The 21,857-nt window shown below is 39.8% G+C and overlaps 1 protein-coding gene across 5 annotated transcripts in view; it reads left to right on the top strand.

Annotated features, from left to right (window-relative positions):
* Window positions 1–21,857, top strand: part of DPP6 (dipeptidyl peptidase like 6) — a 577,844-nt gene that overhangs the window by 535,802 nt on the left and 20,185 nt on the right. For all 5 annotated transcript variants that reach the window (XM_052806934.1, XM_052806950.1, XM_052806924.1 and 2 more), the window contains exons 15-16: window positions 1,175–1,222; window positions 3,386–3,504. In XM_052806934.1, the coding sequence (XP_052662894.1) occupies window positions 1,175–1,222; window positions 3,386–3,504 (167 nt within the window). The remainder of the gene's footprint in view (window positions 1–1,174; window positions 1,223–3,385; window positions 3,505–21,857) is intronic.

The following is a 21,857-nucleotide window of genomic DNA, read 5'->3' as shown; positions in this document are numbered from 1 at the left end:
TGGACTATAGGGTTAGTTACAATGGTGCTGTGTATGCTTCCGAAATGTGTGAGCATAAGGAGATGGAGACAAGAGAGCAGGAGAAGCCGTCTCTGTTTTGCCTTAACCTCTCACACCATTACATATACCTTGTCATATTTTGATTTTCTCTGCATAGTTCAAACCTCTATTTCTGTGACTATTAAATACATTTGTGTAGAGGAGTGATTGCTTGTGTTGCAACTTCTGATATTAGCCCCTGAAGGAAAGAAGCCTATTTTCATTGACCACCTAGATGATAGTCAGTTTTAGAAAGAATCCTTTATTGACCTGCAAAAATATCAATGCATTAGAAAAAAGGTATTTAGTTAGTATTTAGTATTTAGTTCTGCAAACAGAAAATATCATGTACAATTTGTGCACTGAAAATGTACATCTAGGCAAGTGCAGCTTACTGGAAGCAGATCAGCAGGCTGAAGATCCTGCCTGACATGTTATTCACCCCATGGATGCTAGATTTGCTCCTGTGGTCTGTCACTGTTCACATGAAGTGCAGCTGGGGGATTAATCTGGACCCTGCACGTTGGACTGAGGTTGGCCATCTCCAGCAGGACCTCTCTGTTATCTTCAGAAGATGTCACCATACAACGGGGCTTTCGCTGAAAGCCAGAAAAGGAGTTCACCACAGCCTCAGCACAAAACAAGGGCAATGAAATATTCTTCAGCTTCAGACTCTGTCTTCCCTGAAAGTCCAACTCCTTTTTTCAAAGAGGACATTTCAGTGGGTTTCGCAGCAGACTCTGTTTAGCTATCTATCTGGGCAAAGAATAAAAAGTGGCCAGAGAATTAAAAACTGGTTCTAGAGAAAAAGAAATGTGTTTAAAGGAAATTCTGAGCCATAAATGTTGAGGTAAAAATGTGAAGGTCTTTTGCTTAATCCTTTTTGATCTGCTGACATGACCAGTCTAGGACCCAAACATTTCCATGCTTGTTTTAACTGCAGTGCAGCCTACGATGTATTTGCTTGAGCCTCTGCAATGATGTGTCACTCTGTATGTTTTTTCTGATTTGGTTTAAACTTTCCTTGCCTTTACAAGATCAGGAAAATGGTGATGTGAATGAAGATGTTGTTGTATGAGATACTTGTAAACACCCTTCTAATGATGCAATTGCCTTTTGATATTTTTTTTCCCAGTTATTTCCACAGCACAGAAGATTTGCCAAGGAGGCGACATTTATACAGGTATGTGCTTTATTAACTTCACATACAGAATTTCCCATTTTTTCAATCTTACACAAATCATTACATAAGCGATTGCAATAGAAACACTTTCTTATGTGTTTGTCTTTAATGGCATTGCAAGATCTTGCAATGTGTCACTGGAATAGACAGAACAGCATAACAATAGTGAACAAAATGCTTGACATTTGGCAATGTTTTACTTTTAGCAATTTTCTCATTTTATTGCAAATTTTAAATTGGTCTCAAGATTGATAAGCTGTCACAAAACTTTCCAACAGAACTGTTTAACACTTGAAAGAATTCAAAATTACATAAGCTAATGGTATAAACTGTTTTTATACTTCCAGATAGCAGTTTTCATGGAAATTTGATAGCACCTCACCTCTTCATGAAATTGAAAAGAAATAACAATATGTTATGTTTGCAAATGTTTTTCTGCAATTCCAGATGACTTTAGTATCCTCCCTATCTGTATGATGAGTAAAAGGCTGGTTTATAGTAAGCTATTGGTAGTGTAGCTATTGCAAAGTATTGTGGGAGCAGATTACAAAGGGGAGGAAATGCAATGTTTTAAATAATCATTTTGGAATCATTATTCCATTTGTCTTATTATTCTTCTCAGTCACCCTGCTGTCACCTCAGCATCTGCAAAGAAGGGCAGAGCTGGTGATAACATCCGTTGATAAGGAACAGTCAGTACGTTTTCCTCCTCTAACATGATGTCATACTTTTTTTTCTCAGTGGGAAGGAAACTAGAACGAGCTAAATTACCTGTAATTGAATAATTTTTTCCTTTCGGGACCTCTATGCCTGTTCACTGCACTCCACATTTTTTTGAGAGTAGCTCAGCTCAGTGTTCATTTTCTTGAAGAAAAAAAAATCAAAATTATACTGACCATTTATTTCTATTGAAATGGGAAGAAAAAGTCTCATTTTAAAAGCTGAGTCCAAGCACAGCTGCTCAAGAGCTGCTGCAATGAGTCAATGTGCTTCCTACCCCTTGTTTGTCTTGGCGTGCACCTCACCCTGGTGCCTCATTAACCTCACCTCCCCACATAGGCCACAGGGAAAGAGATGTCCAAAATGTCACCGTCCTTGACCTTTGATTACACAGTGGTCTTGGCCTCACTTCAGGTATTTGATTTCCTGCACTGGGTAGTTTCACTGTCTCTCGTCCCAGCCCGAAGATGTCAGCTCAGCAGCAACCTTGGCATACCTTTATTGACAGAGCTCCACTGGAGCTCTGACAGCTTATATCAGCTGAAGATCTGTTTTGGTTTTTTTTTCCTTTTTGTGTCTGATTTAGTAGCTGTAAACAGGAGTTAAGCCAGAGACATGATAGGAGCCTAAACAAGAACCCAAGAGCTACTCCGTTCAGTCTCTGTGGCCCTAAACAAGTTGCTCAGACTCATCTCTTTCTACCTTGAAATGGTAGCAAAAACCACTCATGTGCGTTACAGTAATACCAGAAAGATCTATTCGTTAACATTCTCAAAGCATTTTGAAGTTTCAAAATGCTATAGCAGTGCAAAATGTTATTTATTAGTATTTGCTAATAATCTGTAACTCATTCTTCAACGTATAGTAGACTCCTAAAAAGCACTTCTGAGTGTATGGACAGACCACGTTACCTTCTTCAAAAACACATCCCTAAATACAATCTTTCCTTTCTACCTGGATATTATAAGAACAACTATTTAAACCCCCAGAAAGGGCTTTGGCCTCTGAAGCAGCTGCTAGCAAATCAGACCAGTGAGGCAACCAGTAAGAAACTTAAAGAAAGCAATTCCAGCTCTTTATTGTCTGTTATAATATAAGTAGGTGTAGAAATACTGCTCCATTGTTTCACGCCTTCATTCACCCAAGTATGACTTGCTCTTGTGGAATTGCAACCATCATTTTCTTTTTAAAACTATACCTTCCTTCATAACCACCTGACCTTGCAAAAAAAGACATCAGTATCTTTTTATATGTTCTCCATTCAGGCAAAAAAAAAGCCATTACTGCTATTTAAACTCAACCAAATGGAAATGCTTTGTCTCTTACTAATATTGGACACATTATATTTATGTTCTTGTTCTACAGTACAGTAAGGTTCAAGTAATGTTGCTTCCAGATAACATTTGCTCAGTGACCTTCATGGACTTGTATTAACTTTTTCAGCGCAAACACAAATGGAAATTTCAACAGGCGGTGTCTGTCTTGTGATCTGATTGAAAACTGCACTTATTTCAGTGCATCCTTCAGTCACAATCTGGAATACTTCCTACTGACATGTGAAGGTATGTTGGGTTTTGTTATTGCAGTTGTTGTGCCTAAGGATAGGATTTAGGGCCAGCATTAATATCTTTAGATATCCTGTGTACCTGTGAGCAGCTTTGGAAGACTGGCCATAAATATCTGAGCCACTTCGCTTTTAAAGCTTTAATTTTAACATTATTTTTTTCTTTTATGTATTTTTATTTTTAACTAGAAAGCAGATGCGTGCAACCTTTTTCTGTGCATATCAGACTATTGAAGATAGAGGTATATTCCTCTAGCCTCTCCAAACATCCTTAAGTTAAAGTAGCAGCAAAATCTAGAGGACACAAAACGTCAGAAAGTTTGTGAGAGATAAGACAGGAAGGTGGGATTAACTGTGGGTGACTGGGATTGAGTTCCAAATGCATCAACTCATACCAGTACTGTGAACAAGGGGATTCAAAGCAAGTAAGTTACAGTGAAAAGACAATTTGCCAGGAAAAGGCAGTTTGCAGAAAGGTACCTAATGGACAACGTGAGTAGAGAGTATCTAGTGTTTCGCTGCTCATTCATCATAAATTTTACCTTAACTTGGAGTAATCTACAGTTCCAACAGAGATTTCCTGTGTTGCAAATGCCTTAGAGTATCCGAAAGGCTAAGGATAGAGGACATTTCAGGAGAAGGGTCGTAAAAGTCAGCTTTCTCCAGCTCTGTTAAGAATAAATGCAGAACTCCATAGCATTTAATCCTATGTAATTTAATTCTGCTTAATTATCCTAAATTGCACACACAATGCATGCACACCAGTTGTCCGCTGCTATGATTGAGAGCTGCTCAAATGGCTGCATGCCTTCTAAAACAAGTATTGCAAAGCAGCAAGCCAACAAGAAATGCTTTGTTTTCAACAGATCAGGAGAAAACAAACCTGTGTAACATAAAGAAAAAAGTGTATGCTCTCACAGAGCAGCTAAGTACTCTCTCTGCTGAATGTCAGCAGTCTGTTTGGTGATGCCCCTGATGGACTGCCCCTTCTCTGAGTGGCAAGTATTCATTGGTGCCAGTAACTGTTTGTGGTGAACACCAAGGATAAAGAAGTATTTGGGATGGCAAAATGGGAAATAACTGGGATAATCAAGATAAAGTGGAGAAGTAGAATGGTTAACAATACCAAGCAAAATGACTGGACATGGACATTTGTAAAAACATGTTCTGCCTCGAGAAGGAAAGATAGACTGCATTTGGGGGCATTTATAGGTATTCTAAAAAATACCTGGCAATACAGTACAGAGAAGTAACATTAACAGTACAATAGACTAATTAACAGACTACCTGTAAATCTCTGAATCTGTAGTTGTGGCAGTCATATGCAGAGACGTGACATTTCACAATAAACATTCAGTTCTGTAGTAAATGTTATCATGTTTATGAAGTTTGTCTCTTTAAAAGAAAAACCCTGTATATTTTTATTCTTGTTTTCATTTCAAGAAAAGCTGTCAGTAGCTACTACAGACAGTGTCCATTTTCTTTGCACCTACATAATTGTTTTACCATAATTAGAAGCATTTGTGAATAACAAGGTTAAGGTTTCTAAGGGGTCTTATCAACAGTTATGAGGTGATATGTTTGGATTACATTATATCTCATTCACAAAAACTTGCAGTGATACCTGAAGAGACTAATGAGTTTTATTAGTGTCTACATTAATCCAAGTACACAAGATAATGATTTTGCATAACAAACAGTGGGCCAGATTCCCAGCTGCTATAAACAATACCTCCATTATAAGGTCATTAGAGTTAGATCTGTCTCCATCTGCTGAATATGTCTGTGTCTGAATTTTCATTACACAGGACTAAATTCTCAAACTGTCATCTTAGTGTAGCACAAATACAGCACAGCTTGAACTATGTCTCCATTCAGATACCTTTGCAAAATATGTACACATGACAAAATACAGAGATCTTGGTAGGATTTCCATTTTCTCTGATTTTATAAAAATATCAGTCCATTACATTTGGTGGAGTTATTTACATATCTGAAAGTGAGAGGTCTTTCAACAACTTTGCTTTCAAGCAGTTTACAGGAACATTTGGTTTTAGCACTTTTCTTGTAGGATCCATATAACTTCAGATATCTGCTACAGGTACATTTAGAGCAGAGACAACTGCCTTTGGTTCCTGTTACAGCTGATGTCGGTCAGGTCAGTAGAAACATCTGTTCTGACTGAAATGCAGACTTCTGGATAAAAGTAATCAACCTATCAGACTTTGGTCATACAACTAGGGTAGAGCTGTTGTGGTTTGATGGAGAATCACTTGGATCCACTAATAGAAGACTTCCTTTTCCACAGCTCCTCAGGCTGCTTAGCTAGAGCTTGGCCTTGCCTCACTTTCTCAGGGTATTAGTTTATTGCTCATAAGCAGTCATACTCTAGTATCTTTTTGATTAGCAGGAAATCCCATTTATTCATATACACATATAACACATAGATGGAAAAGCTAATTGAATGAGGATATATCAAGGAGCCCTGCCTATCCTGCAGTTAATCAAGCAGGTAGAGCAGCAGCAGCCCACTGGAGTGGACAAGTGTTTGTCTTACAACATCTGCTGCCGAAGGGCTTCTGCCAGGAGTTCCCATGTCTGGTTCCCCCCCAAAATTGCAGCTGGAGTCGATGTTAATGACCAAACAGTGGCAGAGAGTACCTATTCCTGTTTGGTGCTTTCTTCTCCATCTACATTGTATAAAAGCACCCAGAGCTCAGGTCTTGCTGTATGTTCTGTGACTCCCTACAAAAGTGTGTGTTTGTAGCAGTAGCTGGTGTATGACTTTATGTCAGACCCATATGTATCTTCGAAGGTAGCTAAACATAAATGATTTTACTGTGATCAAGCCTGCAATAATTTACAAAATTGTATTTTCTCAGCTGTCCACACAACAAATGCATGGGCAAATACTTATGGCTTGAAAACAATTTCTGTACTGGCATTTAAAGACTAACCTCCACCATGCCTCCGTTTCACTCTATCCCTTTTATTAACTTGCTTTGTGACCTTCAGTTGCAAACTTTGCTAAGTTTAGAGACACAGACACAACTGTGGCTCAGCTTAACTTCTCTAAAATGGATGGCAAGGTTTTAAGATTTTATTAAGCAACTGATGCTTATAAGGTACTCTGTGATACTTAAATGAAAGGCAATGGAAAGGGAAAACATATACCTTTAAAAAAAAAAAAAAAAAGAAAGAAAGGTCTGGCATTGCTCATTTGATCCTAAAGGTCAAGAGTTGGAAGTTTTCTACCCACTGCTTTAGTACATTAGAGGCAGCATATAATTGTCTTAAGGGATTTTTTGCTGTCCCGCAGACTATGCTTAACAGCAGTGCTGCCTGGCACAGACAGAAATGAGAGAAGAAGTATGCTATAATAAAAGGTAACCTCTCTTTCAAGAGGACAATGTAATGCTTACTGTCAGGAGGCAACATTTATTGCAATCACTCAGTCCCAGAAGGCTAGTTACCTTATTTTTCATCTAATTTTATATGCTCATGATTGAATTACGGTAGTAGGATCTAAGGAAACATGATGCTTTGCAGACTGCTGTTAGATTATCTCCTCTAGACACTGTCGAAAAAGCAATATGTGCTGGAGCAAGGTCACTCCTACTGTCATTTTCATCATAAAATATGGGCTTACTCTTCTGTCTCCTATCATAAACCAGTACAGGCACTGCCACTGATTCCCTCTAAGATAAACAGAAAGAAGATCTGGATGGAAGGGTTTTGCTACTTTATACATAAATTTAATTGAGGATGAGGTTTCCTGGTCTGGAATGGGATGTAAAATTCAATTGCATAGAGGAAAGGGTAAGAAATTACAAGTTTTGGCTGTAGATAGAAATTTATTCCTATTTCTTTAGTGGGGCTCAGACATGTATGGTGCAAGGCTGAAGGACACTGAGCTGGTGAAGCACTAAAGCCCTTAGGTGATAGCTCCTTCTCCTCTGAAGGATGAAGCCCTATCAAAGACTACCACTGTAGTCAGCTGTATAGTGTTTTGGTATTTCCATTTTAAACAGATGCACCTTGTCTTCAATGACTCCTTCGCTCGCTCCCCAGTGTAACCTGCCAGCACTATGAAAACTTTTAAAACTTGAGTGCTAATGAGGTTGTTTATGGGGGAAGAAAGGATGTGCAACCATTTCTGTTGCAGGCTAACTTGTACTCTGGCACTCTGTGTAGCAGGTTTGGTTACGGTGTCTTCCCTGTCATAAAAAATCTGTGAAGTCACTGAGACTTTTGCTTGAACACGCAGAACTGGCAAAGATTTTCTGGATGCTGGAGTTCAAGTCTCTGCTATTGCAGACAGCGGCATTGTAGCATCCTTTAGATTAGTTGGTCAGCCTCCAACAAATGGTCTCAGCCATAAGCTGATCTTGGCCAGCTCAATGCACTTGCGGGGGGTGTGAGGTTCCCCACAAAGGGTTAATGCCTTCTAGCTCTGAGACAAGGGGAATAGTGAGGAAGACCTCTGGCACATACATACATTACTGCAATTAATGCCATTTAATACATGATGAAAATGATAGGGGGGGATGTTGTTCATGGAATGCCTACCAGCCTGCTAATTAAAGTTCTCCATAATCATGCATTATCAAGAAGGGATTAATCATTTTTAGGGATGACAGAAAGAAAATTGGTAGTTACACAGAGGGGAGAGGACTGTAATGAGGGCTAAGAGAAAACTATTGTCTCATGCTTGGCATGGTTACTGGCGATAGAGAAGTGCCTTTGCCACTGCTCTCCGTATTATCCTTTCATTCATTGACCAATTTGGGAAAAATCAGCTTTCACTTTGAGAAGAGACAACAGTGTAACAGGACAGGGAACACTATCTTCTTCTATAGGTCTCAAGTCCTTCCTCCTTTTCCAAAAACAGTAAGACTGTTTTGATTCAAAATACCATAAAATCACTATTGTTTATCCTAGCTCTTTGAAGATTATCTCTGCTGGAACCTGTGTTTGTAGCTGACTGGTAGTCTTTACTGTCAGCATTGTGCAGGTCAAAAGACTTTAAAGCTGTCTCTCTCTTTGGGCAAAGGAAAATAGACTCTTCTAACAAAAATGTTAAAGTATTATCACCTGATTTGGATATCCTCTTTAGCACTGTGGTTATCAGTAGCTTAGCCTAGATGCTGTAGATCAGTAATCACAGGTAACACGAATGAAGTAATTTCTGCCTTTCCTAGCAGGCAATTTTGTAGCTGTAGAACAAAATGATATGTTGTATCTGAGCCGTGCTTGATAAAATATCTAAAAAACCAATAGGAAAGGGATTTATCTGGGTATATGCCTGCTTTTCCCCATGTATGTCCTCTGAGCCAGCTGCCACGATGACAACAGCTCTGTAACTACACTCCTGGCCCTACAGTGCTGAAGGATGCCTATAGGCCTGGGAAATCTTTAAAAATAGGTTTTATAGCTCTTAGGTCCTGCCAGATAAAATCATGGTTCAGTCCCATAAACAAAGAACAAGTGGTGCAAAAGCACAGAGTAGGAAAACTTTGCAATTTAAGGATCTCCTTTGAGAGTGATTCATACTAATGAAGAAGCAACGCAACCAAATTAGCGATAATCTGAGTCAAGTTCCTCATACCATTGTACATGTAATTCATTCTGTCTGTGTATTTATGACTTTTGAAGACAAGTGCCTCAAGTTTATTCTTTATAAAGGCAGCATGTAGCTATAAACTTCTCAGCTCCTTAAACTGTTTCTTGAGAATTTAATTATCTTCTTTCCTCCCTCTTGGTGGAATATGGAAACACCATCTGGACATGGGAACACTTAAGAGTGTTACTTGCTGCTTCTACTTATTAGGTTTATTCTGAGCATTAAAAAGTCCTTTTATTATTCTACATTTCTTTTATTTTCCAGATTTTTGTTGGAGTCAGCAAAGACTTTCACTACCAAGTTTCATCCAATCATCTGGCTATGCTTTGTGGCAGGTCATCCTGACCTCGCTTTTAATCACATTTTAACACCGCAGAGTCCAGAGGACAATTGAGCAGGGTTCAGCCTTCCAGTATGAAAAGGTCTTAAACCATGTTTTGAAATAATTTTACAAATCTAGATTTTTCTGCCCTCTGATGTGGTCACAGCCCAAGCTCCTGCCCACACAGATGATACAAGTCTGAAATGTATGGTTACAATGGTGGAGGATACCATATACACAGAAATTTTTAGTGTAGGTGAGTCTAAGTTACAAAAGACATTAAGTGAAATAATTAATTTATAACAAGGGCTGCTTTAGGTGAATGCATCAGCTCAGCATTTATGCTTGTTGGGACCAGGATTCAAAACAGTGGTCATGCCCTTGATCAGTGCAATCTTTCTAAACAGTTTTGCTCACTAGCACCTCTCCCACTTTCTTTTAATAACGTGGCAAGGTTTTTCACTAAAAACCACTAGCCAGCACTCCTGTGCAAAAAAACTTTTAAAGGAGGCTGGAGGTGGTCAGAAAAGTGGGAAAACTGGGTCATTAATGCTGCCTCATGTGCTGCATAGCCCAGCGCTGTACAGCGTGAGATAAGCACAGCCAACAGCGGCGTGGGTGCGAACATCCTTCGAAACACCAGCATCCAGCACCATTACCATTGGCATAGTTCAGTTCAAGGATTTAAAACCCATGATTTTTTTTTTAAATGTGAGTAAACATAAAATTCTGGGCATTGTTTCTAGTATTGTGGCTATACTTAGATGCCATTACTGCATAAAAACTTTGTCTTTTTTTGAGGATGTTGATTTTGGAAAATCTCCTCGTATGTTATTCTCTCATGGGATTACCAGCTGATTTAGCTAGGCTTGAATGTGTCCCAAAGAAAAGCTAAATTAAAACCAATAAAGTGCTTGGCTTTACTGATGAATTTCACTGTAACAAAGTAATGCGTTATTTTGCCCATCTTATGGATTCAGTCAGTTTCATCTGCACTTTTTACAATGCTGAGTTTTGGGAATTTTTTTTCCATGAAAATCCCATAAAATCCTAGACATACGACTTTTAATCAACAAACATCTTCACAAAAATATACTAGTTTTAGCATATAACTCATGAGAAATTTTTGCCTGAAATATTCATGACAAAAAACCAGAGGTTTCTACTGCTAGGGATTTACTTTCTGAATAAGAGTGTCTGAATCCTTTCTGCCTCAGTAAAGAAGATCATGACATTTGTCTTTCACCATGAGTGAATCAAATCACCTTTTGCTTCAGTTTCTCCATTAGTATGAGGGGGCCATGGGATCATCACAGAGACATTATTGGCAGTAATTTATACATCTATGTCTCTTTGAACAGGAAGAGCTTAATACTATTTGATATCTCAGGATAATTCTAAATTGAGATTTTTCAGGATACAGGGAAGAGGGAGTAGAAGTTTTATTGTTGGTAAAATAAATACTGCACTAAGTGTTTAATTTGAGTTATGGAAAGATGTGTAAATCCCTTTGCAACCTTTCCCCAGATGATCATTTTCATGCGTTTACCAAGTGGGGAGCAGAGGTACAGCGAGAATTAGTGGTTCGCCTATGGCCACAACTTGAGTCAAGTATCATGACCCCCATTTACTTCCTCATATTGCAAGACAGCACTCCAAGGAAAAACGTCATTGGGCTACTGGAACAGACTAGAAATGTGTCTAGCTCTGTAGCCTGTCTCCATCAGTGGATGGCGCATAATTACCCGCTTCAGGATTTTTGCAATAAGGTACCCATTAGGGACATGTCTGCCCAGCTCCTGCAATAAGAGGTTGGCTCATGCCTTCAGGCAGAAGAATAATGAACCTCTTTCTACATCTTTCTCAGTTCCTTCATTTAATCAGACCTTTTAACCTGTGCCATTTGGGCCAGGCCTACCATCCCTGGAAAGCAATGGAAAATCTGGAGACAAGGATTTTTTATACTAACTGCGGACAAGCAGATGTCAGGACCTGTAAATAGATGTAAGATGTCTACCATTCATAAAGCACAAGTTCATAAAGCAGTGTTTTGTCCACAAAACCTAACTACATTGCTCATGTATTGCCTTACATACCACATAGAAATCTTGCATATCAGAGTCTCATCAATAGCATTCCTGGAACCAGATTGTTCTTAGTAGTTGTTATGCTCAGGTAAACATCAGTGCAAGCAATAACGAAAGTACACAGCTTAGCTCTTCGACAGATATATTTGGCTATTTATGGACTATAAACCAACTCAATATTTAAGCAAAAAGTAGGTGGATTGCTTTTTTTTCCCTTTCTAGGGAAAAATAATCATGTTATTGGTATAGTACTGATGGGTTCTCTGAATCCTGAGTCGAATGTGGACAGCTATGATACATATACTTACAAACAGGTGATTTTTATTATAGTTGTTTTAATTTGTTGGCCCGTACCTAGACACGGAGAGTTCAAAGACACATTTGGTAACAGTGTTCCAAGAAGTCCTAACTAGCTGCAAAATGCTAGTTAGGACACACATAAGTTTGATTTCTTTTCCTGTCACAAGTTCCTTTAGAGAACTCAAGCAGGTCTTGTAATTCCAGCTTCCTAGAGGTGTTGTGAAAATACAATCCATTACTGACTGCAATGCTCAGATGCGCAGTGACAATAAGGGGCACAGAGGCTCCTAGATGGATAAATTACCAGAGTGGTTTTGAAAGATTCAGTGAATCTTCAATCTATTCACTGCAGAGAAGCCTTCCTAGCAGAAACCCAGCTATTAGTATGCAGGAGAGCACTCCCGTAACAAAACCAGCATGTAAAATGATTAAATCATACCGGAGTGAAGAGTTAACAAGGCATGGCTGCACATTTTTGCTGTTAGCTCACAGCACTGCGCGATGTTTCGTCTCAATAGCAATTCAATAACTAGTCTGTAATTACACTGCAGACCTTAATAAGTGCGGGGCCAGTCCTCTCAGGTGCTGAATGCTCTTAACTCCCACCAGCCGCAGCGGGAGCTGGAGGTACCCAGAGCAGCAGAAGAGCCCCTTGGCGTGTTGCAGGACAGGACTCCAGCAAGACCAGCTCCCCGTGCCACTGTAGCGTTGCTCAGTGCCTTTAGAGACAGGCAACGATCTTTTGAAGGAGGGATCGAATTTTGAGTTATAGCAGCAGTAAAGAAGTTATGAAAAATATAATAACCCATTTCGGCTTAAAGCACGTCATTATGTATTATATGTTTTTACAGCACTGTGAGTGTGTCAGGAACTCAGAGACCCAGTGCAGCTGTGAAGGGGAATATCATCCTGCGTCTTTTTTGGTTCGGAGGGTCCTTAGATGTGGATGTGTGTGCAATTTGCTCCTTGTGGGTGATATGGAAGTATTGATCTTCTAAGAAGGGTATGAACAGGGAAAAAAGTGTTTGCTTCTCAAACGCTACAGGAACAATGTTTCATTAAGAGTGTTTTCTGTCGATAACACCCAGGTTAAAATGGCAAAACCTCTTTTTCTTGCTTTTAAGAGATGAAGAAGCTGAAGTTCCTATTTAACTTCTCCAGGTAACCACTCCACGTGGCTTGGGGGATCTCTGGCAGATGTCTGGGGAAAGCTTGCTGCTGTGGGTGCAAGTCTCTCACTCCAGGGCCCGAAACAAACATTAAATGCACAGAAGGGAAATACCTACATTTAATCCCTATTTAAACTTAGTTACGTAGAAAGCCCACTGCCTGGCAATATTTCTGAAGCATGTGGGTTTAGTGTCAACTAATAATATCATAAAACTACCCATCATGGTAATGGCAAAGCATCTCAGAGAGTCTCCAAAGCACTTCTTACTGAAATTCAAGTAAATGCTTTCTAAGTGCAGCTGGTCCTGCTAAGAGGGCCAGAGCTTGGCAATTCAGGTGACCTTTGGCGAGGATGATAATAAATGATGTTGTTGAGGTAGTCTAAAGAGACTTAATTAGATGATAAAATAACTACTAGCACTGGAAAGGAGTCTGATTAACCAAGTCAAGAGCCTACAGATAGAGAAGCGCAATAGGTGTGCCCCGGTTTAAACAAATGCAGATGGTTGCTTCCCAGATTTTACTAATGGGGCATGGACCAGCATAGTCATGTCAATAGCTCTGAAGACCCCAGCCAAGGCCAGGAGCCAACTTTAACTACTTTCCTTACTGCAGGTGCCATAAGCGATAGCTCCCAGGTAGTAACTGGGAGGAAGAGGCTTGGGGGAAGGTGGTTTCTACCTGCTGTCCAGACTGATCGTGCCTCTCTGTGCCCCACCTCGCCTTCCTGTGAAATGCAATAACCACCTATAAAGGACCTTATAGTATTTTTCATCAGTACATCTTGGAGGACCACAGCACTGTATGTCCACAAGGACTGGAAGACATAGTAGGTCACTGGGTGACTGTTATCTGTTGTGACCAGAATGGTTTCCTATACAAGGATGATTACAACGCTTGGTTTTTTTGTATACCCAGTAGCGGGAGGCTGTGATTAGTGCTTCCAGGCAAACTGTGACCTTTTGGAACTTTTCCTGAGGCTTATGAAGCTTAAATTAGTTTCTGCTGTTTGAAAGCATGCACAGACTTAATCTCTGGGTCCTATTTATATTATAATTACTATATAATTCACATTTGCATTCACTTGACTCCCTTTCTTACTTAACAGCCGAGGTTGGCTCTTGTGTCTCAACTCCTTTGTGCGCAGTTCACGGGTCAGAAATCCCGTGGGTAAAGGCAGGATGGGGTGGGGAGAGCTCATTCTCGCTCCCTCACATGCTTGTACGACTTCAAAATAGCAGACTGATATGAAAAATCCCTTTTGCACAAACAGAAGGTACCACAAGAGCTTTCTCTCCAGGAGAAGAGAGGATGCTATTAGTGGTTTGGAATTTGAAAGAGAACTTCTTTTCTATCAGCTGGTAACAACATAGTTATTAAAGTAGCCTGAGATTAATTAAAATGGTGGCTTCTGTGGATGTTCCAGTTACATTTTGTCTTTCTATAAGTAGACCATTCATTTATGTTGTAAAATATTTCACTGTATTGTTATACATCTTTAATGCTGTGTAAAGTACCCATAAATACTCAGTGACGTAGAACAAGTGGGAAAAAATATGCATGAATATTTAATAATAAAATGAATAGAAAACACTTGCAATTTCCAGTGCATGGAAAAAAAAAAAATTGTGGAATGAAAGTGAAACTCCTATCCCCTTTAAAATTACCTCATTCTGCAAAGCACTACATGTTCCTTGCTTTTACATGCTTTGATCCTGTTTTCTTTTTGACTTGTGCTTATAAGTATGAGCTGTCTGGCATTGCCCAGAGGAAGGTGATCTATCATCTGCTTGCAGCCAGGGTTCTTGTCATTCGGTCATTCCATACACAGAAAATTTTTTCTGAACTCCACTCATAGGACATAAATGACCATGACAACAGGCTTCCTCCAATGCTTCAAATAATGAAGCTTCACAAATCAAGCAGTAGCCTCCTGCATGTTGAGACTAGGGTGCATGTGCGTTATTTCCAGCTATATGAGTGACCTTGGTTGAACTCATTATTCTGCAGTGGATAGTACAGATGTTACCATCCCGCAAGATTTAAAGCTTCCTCTAAGGAAAACTGCTTCTTTCACCTTGTTTGCCAGCTGGACCAGCTGTAAGGTTTATTGCTGGCTTTTGTTTTCTGTTTGCATGATACTTGTTTAGTCCCTTATTAATGCAGTCAGTACATTAAGGATATATTAAATCTTGAGAACTCATGAGAGTAAAACAGCTTAATAACCAGACAGTGTGAAGCAATGTTATTTATGGGTTTGGGGGGTTTTTTAAAGGTAATATCCAGCATCAGTTATTACTTAACTAGCTAAGATAGATACCATTATTTTGTTGCAAGAGACTTTTACTTTTGGAAAAGAATAAATTAAGATTCTCTAAATCAATTTACACGAGGCTTTTAATGGAATAAACACAAAATATGCAGTGGGGTTTTATTCTGTCAGTGTTAATGAGTTGTAAATGGCACTGAGAAGAAAGCATTTTCTTTCTTGCTGTGATTACAAGGAAATATCCTTTTCCCTTGAATATATCAGCAGTATGTTTATTAGAGGAGCTGAGAGGAGTAACAGGGACTGCAATGCTCTTCCTCCCCTTCCACAGCTCTACCAGGACATGGCTACACAGTCTCTCCATCATGACGGCACTGCCATTACTTTTCAATCATGGAATCACAAAATCATAGGAGAATCTGGTTGGAAGGAACCTTAGGAGGTCTCTAGTGCAACCTCCTGCTCTAAGCAGTGTCAGTGAAGAGATCAGACCAGGTTGCTCAGGGCTGTGGCTAGTCTTGTCTTCAAAGCCTTCAAGGATGGAGAGTGCACAAGTTCCCTGGGCATCCTGAGATATCCAGAGACTTTCCAAGGTAGGCAGGGAATACAGAAAATGTCAGGGATGTTCCTCCACATATGGTATTTCTCTTAGGATTAGCATATACTAATCCAATAAGAAACTTATACTTTAAAAATAGGGACAAATGTTAAACTTTTCTTTCATCTCTTTTCAAAGTTTGCAGAAAGCCTGGATTAAAATTGAATTGAAAGAGGTTAAATTAAGGAGGGATTCAATTAGAAATAGCAGGAAATAGAACAGAAATCGGAAAAAGAAAGAGAGTTGGGTATGGAGATTTCTCTGTTCAGATTCGTTCTTCCAACCATAGATCTGAACCAGCATACTAGAACAAAATACCTTAGCCTTTTGGGAAGTCAGTGATCCCCATGTGAGCTGGAGTGGTTCCCTCCTACCTCTGGTACTTACGTCTCCGGGTATACAGTCATGGTGCACTATCTGGTTCAGGAACTCTGCAAGCAAATTCTCCTAACCTACCTCCTTTTTACAGCTGATGTTATCACTATAATGGATGAGTGTACCTGCAATATTTCTTGAAGGTCGTAAGTTTTCCATGTTCGTCTTTGGAACCATACACACACACTGTTGCATTATGGCTTTTGAAAACCATAACCAAAGCCTCATGAAAGAAAGGAAATGCTTTCACTCAGCCCACTCAATGCGATACCTCATTGAATGATATTAATTAAGGAGAGGATGGGGATTACTGAAAGAATTGCAAGGGAAGGTTAAGTACCAGCTAAATGAAAGAAGGCAGTAGATTAAGATGAAGACAAATATAAGGCTAATTGGAGATCAGCAGCAGGGTTCATTAGAAGCTGATCTTGGGAATGAACTTACTTAGATTGTTCCCTGACAGCCTGGGAACGCAAAGCTGGATGCAGCTAATGGAATTTGTTAAGGCCACAAAGTTGATAAGCATCATCAGAAGGCAGACGGAAATACTGCAGGAGCTGGCTGTCTTGAAGGGCTGGAGTGGGAGAAATTAATAGTACAAAGAGCAAAATTAAGCACATGGTGACTCAGGGCAAGAATTTGTCTGGTATGCTTGAAGCTCAAGAGCTATAAATGAAGAAGAGCAAATGGGTACCTGGGTATGCAACGCTGATCACTGGATGTCTGCAAACTGCCTACCGGCTGTGGTCGTGAAAAAGGCAAATGCTGTTTTAGGATGGATTGGGCAAACAATTTTCCGTAGAACTGGGCAAGTAGCAGTTTCACTGTACAAAGACCAGTTAAGACGTCCTCTGCAGCAGGGGTAAAGTCCTGGTCAATTCTGTTCGGGAAGGAGGAACTGAATGTAAAATGCTCTCGCATTAAAGAATGAGACAAAAAGAAACTTTGTCCTACAAAAGGGATCTAAAATAATCTAGTTTATCCTACTGGATGAGAGTTTTGGGGACACATGACTGCTCTAACTATAATGGGAATACTCATGATTAGTAGAAAACAGCTTGTTGGAACAAACCCCAAAAGGTGTAAACTGGAGTGACAGCCAGTGTAACTTCAAGTTAGAAGGCAGCTCCTACCAGAAGAGCGAGGCACCAGTACGAATTACATCAGCGAAAACAGAGTTATATTTAGAGGGCGTTTGTCAATACTGTTATAACACCCAATTACATGAAGAAAAAAAGGAGGGTCTTCTCAGACCGGGAGGTCCCATGTTCTTCTGTGTTCCAGCGACCATAGGACAGACAGTGGGATGGAGCCGATTAGTGTCAGCCCGCCATCCCACACCACTCTTTGTAGGCATCTCTCAAAATCCCGTGGAATGGACTGAGGACCTGACCACGTTTATTCACTTGAGTAACCTTTTGAAGAACTCGTTGGACCTATTTTTTGTAGTATAATTAAGGACAAATCTCTTGCTCATTTGCCCTCTAGACACTGCTAACTGAAGCCGCCTCAGAACAACCAGATTTATTTCTGCTCTACATAAAGTAAGCATGAAATTTATTACTAGTATCAGATGGGGCAGAAACAAGCAGTACCATTGGTGTGGTTTGTGCAATCCTGCGTGTTGCCCGAGAACAAGACAGTATTGATTATTTTACAAGACAAGTCACATTTGAGGAAGAAAAGATTAGATTAAAAAATTACATGCCTTGCGGAGGGTGAACAGCAGCACAAATCTGTTTGATGTTTGTGTCAACAAGGTTGCCAAAGCAAACAGCACGAACATCTGTCTGTAGCATAGACTGGAAAATACTGTAAATGGGAAGATATTTTAATTGTAAGCAGTGGTTCACAGAACTCCCCATGTCTTTATTTATTAGGCTGATAATATCACCCCAACATATGAACTTTATGCAGCATGTATAAATAATTCATGGATTAGCAAATAAAGAGATCTGGAATCTGTACACAGAGATGGCTGTTGCCAATTATCTCACTTGTGCAGAGCCAGACCTCTCAGCTCCCATTGCTTGCAGCTGCTCTTTTAAATCATTCATCAGCGCTTAAGAGATATGCTGGTGGCACTGGCAGAGAGTATTTGAATTTTCATTGTTTACACACTGTGAATTTAGCTGCTGGTCTGAAATTATCTGCCACATTGAAGCCTTTGAGAATATGGATGAGAAGACTAAGACAATTCCTCTTTTTTTTCCTTTTTTAACACTCACATAACTTTGATTACCTATTTTGCAATTTTACTCCATATTCTTTTTATAATCACTACTTTCATTTTAAAGTTATAACTGATAAAATTCCCTATGCTGTTTAGATTATGAAAACATCAACAATACTGTGGAATATTCTCTTAAAAGTATTACAAAACAAATGTCTGGTAAGTATTTTATTCAAAGTTGTATCATTTTCCATTTTTATTCTGGAAATCTATACCTTACCACCTAAATATCTAGAGTTGCTTCTTTCTGATAGTGTTTAAGCAGAACCCTCTTGGAAATAATCATGAAAGCTGCTTAAAAACTTGATGACAAGCCACAGCCAATGCTTTTTCTTGTCAAATTACTAAGACACTGAGTTTCCTTGCACTTTCAGATCACGGCGAGTAGTGCTTCCTTGATGATAAATTTGCCCATGTCATTATAGTGTTATGGCTTAATTTACTTCTAGCATGGATAATGACAGTAACATTTTTAAAGTCAAAGGCCTTATGATAAAGACAGACTTTTAGCTGTATTAATTGAAAATCTCATTCCTGTAACTAGAGATTTATGCAGCATTATTAACTATGCATCTATCCGGAAATGTATAGAGTATGTCTATACACACAGAAGTTCTCCTGTCAATAGTTTTGGTCCTCTCTCTCAAGCTATAAATAAAGCAGGAGCATTAAAACTGCAGTCAAGTTATTGGAGTTAGCTGGCGCAATGCTGGAGCTGAGGAGAGGGGAGCGGAACCTGCAAGGCAGGTGAAGCAGTTCCAGCTGATAGCACTCCAGCACACCCCATCCTGCTCCTGCCAGAGGGATGCAGAGAGGGATAATGGGGTTACAGAGCCCGTACAGTGCCACCCAGCATCCTAAAAATTTGGGGGGAGGTGGCAGGAGGCAGCAGTGCCAGGTCCCACATCTCGGGGTGTATCACAGCCCTGCTTGTAACTACTCCTCTGCAGCCAAGGCTGGGGGAAGAAATTCAACAGCATCGTCATCCCCTCATCATGCAGGAAAGTGGCCTGCCTGTGATTTTGGCAACAGTCACCCAGGTTATGGAGTACGTGCTGGGTCTCTCTTACCTTTTCACATTGGGGGCAAAGCAGCTTGGTAGCTGCTTTACTTTCTTAAAGGGGAGCACTTTGTGGTTTATTCTGCAAGGAGCACAAGCAAATGCTTAAATCCAGCCTGCACCTGATGCCTATATGCACTCAGGACCTCTGTAAGCAAGAGGCAGAGGATTCGCAAAGTTTCCAAGGGGGACAGGTAGATGCGGGCGCTCATCAGCGCGGATTAAAGAACAGAAGCAGCAGAATGTGCCAGGACTCAGGAGTCCCAATCAAAGCCCGTTTGGAAGGGCTCTGGAGAGAGGAGACACGGAGCAGAGGATGTCCTCGCTCTGCTTCTGTCAGCTCCCAGCAGCTCATTGAACAAATTAGGTTTCACTCTCAGATTCGCAAATGACAGTGGATGGCATTTACCAGATGGCATGTGTAATGGGACTGTCACACCGTTATAGGTTTAAAAATAAAGTATGGGATGCAGTTAATGAATATACACTCCCTAATTTCAAGAATTTCTTTCTATCCCTGTCAGGTGTTAGGCACTTGACTTGTGAGTGTTGAAAGACTTTCAATGTGTGTGTATTAAAAGACATAGTCTGGCATGTAACTAGGTTGTTTTACTTTAAAAATTGGCATTGAAATAAGCAATTTATGTCATTTCTAAAAAGGTGATTTTTCTTCTTAATGAGTTTCAGCCTGCTCATAAGTGAAATGCATGGTTTAACTGGAATGTCATCATTGGGAATATTTAATATCGAGAGTAATCTTTCTGACAAACCTGATAATTCTGCTCTGTAGATTTCTGTCTTTCCCATTTTTTCCTCATCTGCTGAAAAATAAAAATTGAGAAACTCAAAAGTCTACTTTTTCAAGGATACTTATGCATATTTTAAAATATTTTTATTTGATATTACCTCAAACTGAATATCTTTGTATGGGACCTCACTTTAAGGTATTGATTTGGGGAGATGACACTAAGTTAGTGAGAGACTAAGGAAACACAATATATAATACACGGAATTTTCTAAACTACATACTGGCTTTTTCCTTTATTTATTAGTTTCTCACAGTTTTTCCACTGCCAACACAAAAAAGGGAAAATAAATTAGAAAATAAAAGGATTATATGCATTGTATTTCTCTCTTTATCCCTTTCTTTTTGTTAGGCATTTTTGTGTTAATTAAGGGACTGCTCTAGCTCTGATTGAAGTCATTTGGGAGGACTCCTTTTATTTTCAGTTATGATTTTATCACGCCTATGTTTATTAGGTTTGTTGCTTTTCCAGCAGACTGGCTTCTGGGACTGCAGGGAAAAAGCAGGGCAGATTTGTAAATAAATACGGTCAGCATATCAATGTATATCGGTAGTAGAAAGGTAAATTCAGCTTAATCCTGGTGAGTAAAACAAGATTTTCCTCTGTGCATTATACTCACTTAGCTGTGTTCTAAGAAAATGGTGCAAACAAAGGAATCGTATTGTTAGTGAAGAAAATTCTCAATTACTAGGAAACAAAAGTCAGGCTGCCATATCAGTCAGCTTAACTATAAATTAAAACTTTTCCTGCCTCTTCTTTGTATAGGTAAGGTCTACATTAAATACTCCTGATGATTGTGTGCAATGGGATGTGGCTTCTTGGCAGCTTGGGGAAAACCATTGACACAATTATACCTCCCTAAAGTCTTTCTTGCTCTCAAAACTTATTTATTTCACTTACCGAACCAGTATGGATGGCTCACAGCAACCCGTTTTTGTTGCCATTTGCGTGCACGCCGTCAGTTACAGCATTTCAGGGCCTTTTTCTCAGCCAGCTCTACACAAATTGGTAGTACACATGATGCAGGATTTGCTTGTAGGTTGAAGGACTCAACACACCTTAAAGGGGCTTGAATCTCAGTGAATAACAAGCCTCTTTAAGCTGTCTTAATTGTGAAGCCTAAAAACGTTGGGGTTTTGATATTCAATGTAGTTCAATGGCAGGTTTCCCCTGCATGCCAGCAGCGTGCCTCCAGACTGTCGGAGCCCAAGAAAGTAGGAAACAAGGTTTCTAACAACCTTTCCTCCATGGGTCTTTTGTACAGATGGTTCCAAATTTTGCCACCCCCACCAGCTGCACACCCTCATCACATAGTAAGTTTGAACTGGAAATGCAGTATATACAAAAGAGAAGTCCTGCCACGAAGACCGGTGAGGCGGCACCTTTGAGTCCTGCGTTCAGTTTTGGGCCTCTCACTACGGGAAAGACATGGAGGTGCTGGAGCGTGTCCAGAGAAGGGCAACCAAGTTGGTGAGGGGCCTGGAGCACAAGTCTTATGAGGAGCGGCT

Source organism: Harpia harpyja, chromosome 1, assembly GCF_026419915.1.
Source record: "Harpia harpyja isolate bHarHar1 chromosome 1, bHarHar1 primary haplotype, whole genome shotgun sequence".
NCBI classification, from domain to species: domain Eukaryota; kingdom Metazoa; phylum Chordata; class Aves; order Accipitriformes; family Accipitridae; genus Harpia; species Harpia harpyja.
The sequence above is the reverse complement of the archived record's forward strand: the minus strand, read 5'-3'. Positions and strand labels throughout refer to the sequence as shown.